Here is an 11862-nt window from a genome sequence, read left to right on the forward strand (position 1 = left end):
TCAGAAAAAGGACAGCAATTCCTTTATATTAAGAGACACTCTCTGGAGGCAAGTCATTTCCAGGGGAGTCACTGGCTGGGTCACATGATGGATAATCGGAGGAGGAGAACATGGAATACGTGGAGAGAAGAGTTAGCGAGAAAGGCTGTCGTCCTGGCACACGTAGTCTTCCAGGTGTCAGGGATGGGCAGCGAGTCTCTGGCTGCTGGCTCCTCTAGGTCTTGGCATTGCCACACTGTGTTCTCAAAGAGACTGAATCATCTACCACCCTTCTCTTAAAGCTGTATGGGTCACTAAGGAGAGTCAGGAAGTGCTAGGGTGGAGGTTAGGGAACGGTCTTCTCTCCCTTAGAGCATTGAGTAATGCCTCCAAAAAGACCAGGACCTTTAAAATGAGGACTTCGCAAGGCCCTGGGGTGCAGGACCTTTGGCTGACCCATCATGATTCAGAAGTTGCTGGAGCCATCTCTGATACTCGGTCTCCTCAGGTTTCCCTGGACTTCCTGGTTTACATGGACTGAATGGGCTTCCAGGAACCAAGGGAACCCATGGAAATCCAGGTGAGGAAGACCCTCAAGGGCAAGAAGGAGAGCATCATCTCTTCCAGAAGGCTGGCGGGGGCTGGCCATGAGTTCTCAACTGTAGGATATCCCATATCCTTCAGCTCATAGATCTCCTTGCCAGCCCCCTCCTGTCCCGGTCTGAGGTGCCTTGATGTGTGGAGGAAGGAGGAGGGGCAAGAAGTTGGTCCTTCTACCCAGAATGAGCTCTCCTCCTCGTTACTTAAGTACTCCTGTTCTGGCATGTGTCCCACAGTCCCTGAGCCTGTGAGCTAGGCAGGAGGGCCTCAGCTGCACTGAGTTCTGTCCCTCCTCTGTCTGCATCTCCTCCTAGGACCTAGTATAACCGGCGTGCCTGGGCCAGCTGGCCTGCCTGGTCCCAAAGGGGAAAGAGGTTCTCCAGGAACTGGCCTCGGAGCCCCAGGGAAGCCAGGAATGAAAGGACAAAAAGGTGGCCGAGGTAAGTGAGCCCAAGTCAAGCCTTGTAGAAGCTGAGTAAGGCCCGGCCAGGGAGTCAAGGCTGGGGCTCCTCAGGGCCACATGGCTCACAGGGTTGAGTTGTGCATATCTTCATGTCCCTAGGGATCATGGAACTCAATGGAACTGACTGCTGAGCTGGGGGCCATGCTTAGGGCTTTTTCAGAAGGCATGTCAGGGAGAGAAGTCCAGTGAGCTCCCTTTAGCCTCCTTATTCCCTCTTGCTCTCCCTTATTAACCCCAGGGTCTCTCTTGCACCCTTGGCCAGGGCCTGACTTTAACGGTCTTGAGGGACAGGGCTTGTCCACTTAGCAAGAGATTTGCCAGAAGTTCCTCAACATCCGGGGTGGATGGCGCGCCACTGCCAGGGTCCTTAAAAGACAGCATGGCTGCCGGAAGGAGCCCAAGACTAAGAGGATAAATGTCTCCGTAGGATAGGCACTCCCCAGGCACTCAGGATCTGTGGGGTTTACTAGAAAGCAGTTTTTGCCCTCATCTCAGCCCCTGACTCATGGTGTCATCTGAAGTCTCCTTCTGAGCCTTCCCTTCCCAACCTCATAAATGGTGAAAATGAATTCTGATTCTCTCCTTCTCCTTGGGAATGTTCCTAAGACCCAGATACAAGGCACTCGATGTAAGACAGGAAACAAATTTAGTGTAGCATCTTACCTAGGAGTATGGACTCTGAAGTCAGACTGCTGGATTCAAATTCCAGCTCTACCCCACACTGGCTATATGACCTTGAACAAGGAAATGACTCACCCCTCGGTCCTCAACGGACTCTTAATTTTCCTTTTCTATAAAATGGGCATAATAAGAGAATCGACTGCACAGGTTTGGTGAGGAACCAATGAGGAGTGAGGTAGTAGGTATGAAAGCACTTAGCACAGCATCTGGCACATGGTAGGTGCTTAAGAAACGTCCGTTATATCATGATGTATTCCCAGGGCAATCCTATTTGCAAAATGTTCTGCACCTCCGTTTGCTTGTGGAGCTTGAGGGCCCCCTGCCTCTTATTTATGTGCATGTTTGTATAATGCGTGTCTGTTTTCCAGGAACTAATTCCTACACTAATTCATTTTCTAGTGAATTTTATATTGGTGCATCTGCTCTCTCTGTGTTTCCTCTTTCTTTTGGTCTGGACCAACCTGTTCTTTTCTGAAAGCCAGCAGCTTCTCCCGAGTGGGGGCTCCCGCAGGGTCTGAGCCTATAGGCAGAGAGTGTGGCTTTTTTCACAGGAGGTAGAAAGAGGGGGCCCGGATAGAAGCAAAACCCAGATGGTTTCCCATCTTGACTATGGATGCCTAGTCATTAAATTATCCATTTCCTTTGACTCTCTGTGGTAATAAGAAAATCACAGTGACAAATGTAGTAAAAAGCACATGTGAAGATGCCTACATTTCAGGAACACCATGTTGATTTAAGACAAACAAACAAAGAAAAAAACAAATAAACAAACAAAAACCCAAGTTGCAGAGAAAGACATTGGGTATGATTCCACTGACCAATTTATAAATAAATGAAAACAAGCAATATATCTTTTAAGGACACAGATACATGTGTTCAAACTGGGAATGTGGAACACAAAATTGAGGAGTGGTTGCCCCTTGGAAGGGAGGATCTGTGAAGGGCATGCAAGGAAATGCAAAGGTAATGCCCTCTTCTTTTTCTTAAACTGAGTGGTTGGAACAGAGATGCTCATTTTTATCTGGGTGATTTTTTTTTACTTGCTATTTATAAATATTCTTCTGCTCCTCTCAATATCTAATTAAAACGTGGTTTTAAAAGTACACAGCAAATATCTTCCTCCCATAGAAACCTATCTCTGCTATGATTGTAGAAATCAGTGTAAAATGAAGACTTACTCCAAAGCAAACTTCCTAAACCAGTCCCTGTCCTAAAATACCTTTATCTAAATAACTTTGAATCCCACCATTCATTTTCTCATTTGCACTAAATATTTAGAGGCTGTACTTGTGTATCTAGGCTTAAGTCTTGGACACTCAAATGAGTTGGAAAAACATGCCACCCAGCATTTTCATATACTCCTTTAAAGTGCCTCATTGTTAAAGAAATACGTGAACTTTTTTTTTTTTTTTTTTACTACTTGAGATCAGTAGAACCTGTATTTCAGTTTTAATGCTAAATTGGTGGAATTCAAAACTCAAGAAACAGGTTAAAAGAGAAGGCACCTCCAAAAACTACTATGGGAGCTTTTTATAGTCTGTGTGCTACCCATAGTACCATCTGGTGTCTTGCTTATTGCTTTTTGCTTCATTTCACTATATATATATATATATATATATATAAATATATGTATGTGTATATATAAAGCTATATTTTCAGGAAAAAACACAATATGTCTTTCTTTTCAGATGTTTATCTTTGTGACAAAGAAAAATACTTGAAAGGTTCATCGAGACGTAACTGACCATACTTAGAAGTAGCACCACATGGCTTTACAACTGTTTTTTCTTGTTTTCTTTTGTCTTGTTTCCAGACCTAGAATAATTGAATAAGCCTTTTCTTGAAATTTACTTTTTTGTCCTTTATGTTCCATCTGCATTCAGTTCACTAATGAGCTGTAAAAACCACCGGAATTCACCCATCTGCCATCTTTCTTTATGCATTTTTATGGATTCACTATTTCTTTAATGAAGCACAAGAAGTTCCACCTTAGTATTTTTGGCTTTCTTCATCAGAAAAACGAAAATTCAACATTAGCATTTTTGGATTTTATTGTTACAAACAAAAATCATCTCAAGCACTAGAATAGTTGATCACCCAGTGGAATCTATTTCTCTTCCTTGGAATGTATTCTAGAGTATGCCAAAATAATAAATACATTTCTTTTATGCTACAAGTTTAAGACGGACTTCAACATTTTACGTATGGCTTTGATGCGATTTCCGACCAAGACTCCACGCATGTCTTTGTGTGCATATTCAATAAATCTGTCATCCATTGAAATTTTCTGGTTTTGAGCGTTGTAGTAGAAATCGTTGCACAAATGGAAAACACGTAAAAAATATCAGAGCAGATGAGTATTTTTGTATCCACTCTAATAAATGGCTTTTTTCTTTGATCAGAAGGGGGGAGGGGATATGGTATAGAGAAATTATGCAAGCATCCAGCTGATATCATGAGTTGTCTGTAAAAGTATTTTCCAGTTTACCTAGAAGACCCAGAAATTAGCCCTAGAAGACACTGGTAGCTGCAGCCCTCTTGGGACTTCCACTCAGACCCAGCAGGCGGCTGTTTTGGCTGGAGCCCATGCCCCACCTCACCCCTTCTACTTTCTCTGGGGAGCCCCAGACATAACTGGCTAATTCAATGAAAATGTGCCACAGGGCCAGGAGGTTTAAAAACACTTCAGGAAACTTCAGTTCCAGGTCATGCTTTCTTTTCTTCCCCGTTTGAGGGAAATCTGTCTGAAATTTTTCCATTTCCAGTGACACTGAGAGCTAGAACTTTCCAAAGCTCCATCCCGAGGAGGAACCGAGGCACCTGCTGGGGGTGGGGGTGTTGTGGAGGAGGGAGCGTGGGGCAGGCGAGAACAGGGAATCACTGTGACCTTGTGTGTCTGCTGCCCTTCGCCGGTCTGCCACCCGCCCCCTTCCATTTTCTCTGGAAATGCCTGACCATACCAAGCCCATAGTGGCACCTTTCATTTATTCTTTGCAGGTTTCCCAGGTCTCCAGGGTCCTGCTGGTCTGCCCGGTGCCCCAGGCCTCTCCTTGCCCTCAGTCATAGTGGGACAGCCTGGCGACCCTGGGCGACCAGGCCTAGATGGAGAGCGAGGTAAAGACAGGAAGCCCCAAAGAGGTTTGGCCTTTGCCTTTTGTCCAGATTTGGGAGAGGTCCTGATACAGTCCAGCCGCATTCCTACTGCTGGACATACATGGGCCTGCTTGGCCCCCACATCCCTCCCCCAGCAGGGACACAGGGGACTGGAACGGGCTGCATTTGCTTGGAGGGTTTGGGAAGGTCCAGGCACTGGGACCCCACATACAGCAAGGGAACATTCTCTGCCCTGGGAATAGGCTTTGGCTTCCTAGCAGCCCCAAGGCCTTTGGTGGTGGCCGCTTCCAGCTCATCTGCCCTCATTCCTCTTCTGATCTTATCCTTAGGCCGCCCCGGCTCCCCGGGGCCCCCAGGGCCCCCTGGGCCATCCTCTGATCAAGGTGACCCTGGAGACCCTGGCTTCCCTGGAGTTCCTGGCCCTCAAGGGCCCACAGGAGACCAAGGAATTCCAGGTTTCTCCGGCCTCCCTGGAGAGCTAGGACTGAAAGGTATGGCTGCACGGCTGGCTGTTGGGCCCTTTCCCACTCCACAGTTAGAGATGGCCCCTTCCTGATCATGCCCTTCCAACCCTCAAATCGGCCCAGTCTCGACCCCGCTGTCCCCTACCTGCACCACCGTGCCAGACCCTAACTTGCTTTCCCTTGGACTTTGCCAGGCATGAGAGGTGAGCCTGGCTTCATGGGGATTCCAGGCAAAGTTGGGCCACCTGGAGACCCAGGACTTCCTGGAATGAAGGGGAAGTTGGGGCCCAGAGGTGAGTTGAGAGCACGTGCCTGGATGCTCCCGAGCTCGAGGGATGGGTCTGGGGGTCACGAACCTACAGGAGCCTACCTACACTGCTTACCACACCAAGAAAGCCTGGATGTCTGAGGCAGCTGAATGAAGCTCCCCCAGGAAGGGTATCTCCCCAGCTTGGGGCATCGCTGCCCCCGGCCGCTTCTGGAACTGAAGGTCACTACCACCATGGGTCCAGCCGCTGATGTCCCCTCTGCACTCTTTCTGCCTCTGCGGACACATTCAGTTTGGTTTGCACTCGTCGCCACGTAGCCATGGGCTCAATTCTGGAAATGAAGGACTCTTTCCATCCTTTACCACCATCCCCTCATGCACACCCAAACTGTTAGCAAACCCTGTGGGCTGCTTCTCCTCAATATGTGTGCATCTGCTCACCTCTCAGCCCCTCCCTGGCTGCCACCTGGGTCCAGGGCACAGCCAGTTCTCAAAGGAATCACTGCAGTGACTTGCTAACTGGCCTCATGGCTTCCTCCCCTGTTGGACAGCTCCCCCAACAATCATTGCTCCATGAAGCAGTCAGATCTTGTAAGACATAAATCCTCCACTGGCCTCCCATAGCAGAGCAATGAACTGTGGTTCCCAAAGTCCCATGGGACAGCTCCCTCTTCATCCCCATCATCAGCCCTTCCTCTTTTCTGTTCCCCTTCTTTGCCACACCAGCCTCTTTCATTTAGCCAACCCAGTTGACCCCAGGGCCTTTGCACAGGTGAGGTCTACTTCCTTGAGTCCTCTTGCCCTCCACTCCACCCCTGCTCCTTCTCATCTTTAATCGTCTCAGCTTAAATGTCCCTGCTTCTAAGAGGCCACTTGTTACTCTTTCTCAAGCAGATTCTCCACCCCAGGAACCCCTCAGCTCACCGTCACAGTCTGTGTCACTGTCACTGAGCTGTTCATTTCCTTTGTAGCGCTTCTCACAACTTGCAGGGAGACGAATGGTATTTTTCAGGTTATGCATCTCCCATCTTTCTCACAAGACCGTAATCTCCACAACGTTCTGTGCCTCAGACTATCAGGGTGTGCCCTATAACAGGCACTTGAAAAATAGTTGGTCAGTGAAATAGTAAGCAAATCAGCTCATGTGTCTCTTCGTAAATTGGCAGACCAGGCTTAGGGTCCTAGGCTGTGGTGCCAGCTGAATCTCTGAGGTTGGACTCCTCCCCTTGGCCTCCTTGGCCTTGTGCTCTAACCAGTGAGGGAGCAAACCAGTGACGCCAGCCCCAGACGAAAGCTCAGGCCACCTCACTGGCCACAGATGTGTCCTGACTAGCCTACCGTGTCCCAGGCCCTAGGAAACCATGTCCCAGACCCTGAGGAAACATGATGAATGTAACCCACTCCCTGCCTTCTAGAAGTTACCAGTTCACTGGGGAGGTAGGTGGGTAAAGAGGACATCACGTAAAGGATAGTGACAGTCTTTCTGGATGGATCCAGTGGGGACTGTGGGGGCAAACAGCAAAGGCTGAAAGCGGGTGATGGCCAGGCAGGAAAGCAAGCTTCTGGGGCCCTGTGCTGGCTGCCTCCTCTGCCTCCACCTGATATTTCCATCTCTCCCGCTTGTCCCCAGGCTTTTCTGGACCCCGCGGTGCTCCTGGACAAAAACCAATTACAGAAGCAGTTCAGGTTCCTCCTGGACCCATGGGTCTACCAGGCATCGATGGCATCTCTGGCCTCATGGGAGACCCTGGGGTTCAAGGCCCTGTAGGCCTCCAAGGTTAGAAGAGCGCCAGCGACAGGGGACTTCTCGGGGAGGGGAGTTAAGACGGCCTTGGCTGAGACGCTGAAGCAACTGGCTGGGATCTCCAGCTCAGAGCATTTCCTCCATTCCTTCACAAAGCCCCTGAACTTCTTGTTGGGAAGCGGGGGCAGCAAGGTCAGCAGAAGTACTTGGCTTTAGAACATGTGTGGCCAGAACATAGCAGCTACTCCAGGCAGGGTAGCACTTCCCTTTCTACTGTGCTGCCGAGGGAAGGAGGAAGTGTGGTGGGAGGTCAAGAGCCATGGACAAAGCCCGAGGCTTCGTGCAGATTGGTGGTCAGGAAACCCAGCTTCCAATCCTAGCTTCCAATCCCAGCTGATGCACCAGCTCCGGTAAGTGAGTAGTCTGTCTGGGTGCAGGTGTTCTCATCTCTGACATGGGACTCTGACAGCTTCTGTGCATTCTGTGCATAGTGAGGAGAATGAGAGGAAGGGAGGAGTAGGTGTGAAGGGGCTCAGAAGGGCTAAGTGCAGAGCAGTGGTCCCAGGACAGAGAAGCCAGGCCAGGAAGCTAAGAACTAGCAGAGGTGGCTCAGCCCAGGAGTGCTCTAACATGATGGTCAGTGCGCCCTCTCCTGGTCAGTTCTGGGCATAACACACAAGTCCTTTTTCCCTGGGGCCTGCTTTCAAGGACTTCCCACACTGAGTCCCGGCTGCTGGCCTTCTCTCCTTGCAGGCTCCAAAGGTTTACCTGGCATCCCTGGCAAAGATGGCCTCAACGGACTCCCCGGCCCGCCTGGGGCTCTCGGTGACCCTGGTCTTCCTGGACTGCAAGGCCCTCCAGGATTTGAAGGTGTGGTGATGTCAGCACCAGGGGGCTGAGGGTTTCCATGAGGGTAGGGGGATTTGGAGTGAGCCAGAATCTCAAATCTGAGAAACAGGAAATGGGGCAGTAAAGCCTGGCACTGAAAGGAGCCTGGAAAACCAGACTGCATTTCATTCGCTCCCATCCACCTCTGAGCCTGGGAAGGATGAGAGCCCCACATTCCGGAAGGCCAAGGACTCCTTCCAAATCCTTCTCTGGGTTCTCTTCTCTGAGAGCTATGATGGTCCTCTAGCCTGGCCCCTGGCCCTGCACTTCCCCTCTTCTACCCTGGGATTCTGACATGGATGGGAAAGGGGTAGTTCAAGGCATAAGAAAGTCTGAGATGAAGAATGGCTGCTACTTACTTCCCATTTGGTAACAGGGATGGCAAATCAGTTGTCCTGCGCAGAGACCAGTTCTGAGACTCCGTGGATAAAGGGGTACAATTAACTAGCCACATCTTCCATGGGCAGGAGAACTGGTGGGATTTTTGTCCCGCTAATCCCAATTCTGCTTTCGCTGCCTCTGATTCATCAGGGGCCCGGTTATGTCCTGGGAGAGCCTGCAAGCTCCAAGGAGTCGCCCCCTCGGCCCCCTCCTGCCGTCATAGAGGACGGGAGGCCTGGCGGCTGGGGGAGGGGAGCTGGATAAGCACACTTTTGCAAACAGGGACTGTGCGGCTGGATACGCCTGAGCTGGCATTCCAGCTCCACGGGTTGGGGGACTTGTGAGCCTGTTCATTGTCTACAAATCGGGGTAATCGGGTTTTTGTGAGGATCCAGTGAGCCCAGCTGGGTGCTCAGCCTGAGGTCAGTGGCTGCCTTTATGAGCGGCTCACCCTACCTCTCTTTCCTGCTGTCTCCCTCTCAGGCGCTCCAGGGAAGAAGGGTCCCTTCGGGAGGGCTGGAGTGCCTGGGCAGAGCGTGAGAGTGGGGTACACCTTGGTGAAGCACAGCCAGTCGGAACAGGTGCCCCTGTGCCCTGTCGGGATGAGCCAGCTGTGGGTAGGTTACAGCTTGCTGTTCGTGGAGGGACAGGAGAAAGCCCACAACCAGGACCTGGGTAAGTACCGGCTCTGACACCAGCCTTGGTCACCCCCACCACCACCACCACCCCAGGGATCAAGAACTCCCCTCTTCTGTCCTCTCAGCCTGGGGCGGGCCCACCATTGGGTAGCAGGATTCCAGCAGTAGCTGCCGTGTCAGGCATATCTGGGTTTAAACCCTGGCGCTCCCACTTACTGGCTGGGAAACCTAGATGAGTTCTTCCACCTCTCTGAACTGCCACTTCCTCCTTAAACGAAAACAAAGCTAAGGCTAGTACCTATCTCAGAGGCTGCTATAAGGATTACATGAATCACCCAATGGAAAACGCTTAGGACAATGTTCGGCATGTTAAGCAGGAGTAATAATAATAATAATATGACCTGTGGGGCAACAGCAATTACCCGGGAATTAATTGTATTGTCTGCAGGTGTGCCAACTCTGAACCACAGACTCACTCTATTCAATGCGGATTTGACACAGCAGATTAATTAGGGGGTCCTTCCACGGCTTAGACAAAGATTCCTTTCATTCTCGAACTTCCCTGGTGTGTTGAGAATAGGATTGGACCAACAGACGCCAGCGGATGCATGATATTCCAGCCCTGGAAGGAGGGCCGTCCCTTCTCTGGGACAAGTAGCTGGATACCACCCAGGCCAGTCTAGCCCTGGTGGCACTGGGCACGGTCCCAGCCCCACCTCTCGGCCCCACCTTACCTGTCTCTGCCCACCTGCTCTCCTTCCAGGCTTTGCTGGCTCCTGCCTGCCCCGCTTCAGCACCATGCCCTTCATCTACTGCAACATGGACGAAGTGTGCCACTACGCCGGGCGTAATGACAAATCCTACTGGCTCTCCACCACCGCCCCCATTCCCATGATGCCTGTGGGCCAGGCCCAGATCCCCCAGTACATCAGCCGCTGCTCTGTGTGCGAGGCACCTTCACAGGCCATCGCTGTGCACAGCCAGGATGTCACCATCCCGCGGTGCCCCCTGGGCTGGCGCAGCCTCTGGATCGGGTACTCCTTCCTCATGGTGAGGCCCTGCCTTGCCCCTGTCCCCAGTGTAGAGGCAGAGGACAGCGGTGGGGGTACGGTGGGGGAGGGGGACCCTGGGAGGGTCCCTCAGGCAGGTTCGCAGGCTCAAGCGACATGTTGTAGGAAGCACAGAATTTGAAGTGAAGGAAGAGATTTGGCCTGACCTTGGCCAAGTTCTGCATGAATGATGGGTGATTCTGAGAGTGAGTAGAAGGGAGCGGTTTTCACCTAGCAGTCCAGGGTGAGAATATCTATGAATCACAGGCAAAGGCCTTGACGTCTCCACGCCTGCTTCAGGTACACCATAAGCGAGGGAGGGAGGTGACAGGCGATCCTGGTGGACAGCCGATCCTGGAGAGGCTGCCCCCCACCCTCGAGGCCGGGACACACTGTCATGGCCCAGGCTGGGCATGGCCGCTCTTCCTCTTCTGCCCACAGTCCCAGGCCCCTCCGGCCGCTGCCATGTCCTCCTGAAAGGCTCCGATGAGGGTGTACTCTGTTTCTACATCCTTACTGAGGTTTTTGCTGCTTGCCCGCTATGGTGGGAGAGCTGTATGTCTTGGTAAGAAAGAGCTGAGAACATCTGCAAGCCCAAGGAGGCATCAACTCCCTCACATGCATTTCTGTGTGAATATCCGGGGTCGGGGGTCGGACATTAAATAAGCAAAAGGTAGGTTTCGGGCCAGAATCGCTCCCAGGGAACACCAGGGTGGCCCCTGCTGAAGTACTCTGCCTCGCCAGAGCTTCCTTGCTAGATCGCCAGGGGTGAGATGACGAGAAAGTGTCTGAAGAATTACCAAAGCCGTAGGCCTCCTCACGTTAGTGTGCCCACCTGGGATGAGGTACTTTCTTGTTTTGCTCTGTGTGAATTGGGCAGTTTATCCCCATGTGATACAGAGTCACCTCACCTCTCCTTCTGTCCCATCCACCACCCAGACCAGGAAATAAGTCAAAAAGGCCCCTGAGTTTCCACAAGGAATAGCACAAAAGTTGTACAAAATCACCTGTGTTTTGCTCCAGGGAGCACTCTTAAGTCCTTACTCAGAATCTCTTTACTCTTACTTTTCACAGAATTCTAGTGTTCTAGAATATCCATATTTTCCTGAAAACTTGTAAGGGTGGGAATTTGGACTGCCTAGTACAGCCTCTTGGGACCATAAGACATGCCTGCTAAGAAGGAGAAAAGAGGGAGAAAATGATTCAAAGCTGGCCTAAGAACTCTGGGCACACAACTGTCCAACGCAAAAAGCAACATTCTCAACAACAAGCCTGAGTCCTGTGCCAAGTGTAAAATACACAGCGTCTGCCCAATTAGTAAGGCAGGGTAGTGTGTCCTTTATTCTAGAACATGTTCCATCTGAGGTTCAAAATGAGGAAAGATTTGACACTTCATATATCAGGAAAATCCCTTCTAAGGAGACTAACCCTCCCGGAGCTGTGTAAAGCAAGCCATCCCTGAGCGTCCAACTTGGGCATTTGTCCCATTGGCCATTTGCTGACCCTGGGGGGATGAAGCCTCTTCCTCACCCCCTGTGGTCCAGCTAATACCCCAGTTGACATGAAGGGAGAAGGGGTGGGGAGTGCAGTGAC

General features: G+C 51.0%; 1 protein-coding gene across 4 annotated transcripts in view; it reads left to right on the top strand.

Annotated features, from left to right (window-relative positions):
* COL4A6 (collagen type IV alpha 6 chain) overlaps window positions 1–11862 on the top strand; it is a 272827-nt gene that overhangs the window by 258662 nt on the left and 2303 nt on the right. For all 4 annotated transcript variants that reach the window (XM_045068260.1, XM_045068263.1, XM_045068262.1 and 1 more), the window contains 9 exons: window positions 488–559; window positions 894–1019; window positions 4721–4837; window positions 5167–5328; window positions 5496–5594; window positions 7200–7346; window positions 8067–8183; window positions 9066–9257; window positions 9984–10270. In XM_045068260.1, coding sequence (XP_044924195.1) covers window positions 488–559; window positions 894–1019; window positions 4721–4837; window positions 5167–5328; window positions 5496–5594; window positions 7200–7346; window positions 8067–8183; window positions 9066–9257; window positions 9984–10270 — 1319 coding nt within the window. The remainder of the gene's footprint in view (window positions 1–487; window positions 560–893; window positions 1020–4720; window positions 4838–5166; window positions 5329–5495; window positions 5595–7199; window positions 7347–8066; window positions 8184–9065; window positions 9258–9983; window positions 10271–11862) is intronic.

This window comes from Mustela putorius, unplaced genomic scaffold (genome assembly GCF_011764305.1).
Source record: "Mustela putorius furo isolate JIRA1106 unplaced genomic scaffold, ASM1176430v1.1 tig00003901_pilon_pilon_pilon, whole genome shotgun sequence".
Taxonomy (NCBI): domain Eukaryota; kingdom Metazoa; phylum Chordata; class Mammalia; order Carnivora; family Mustelidae; genus Mustela; species Mustela putorius.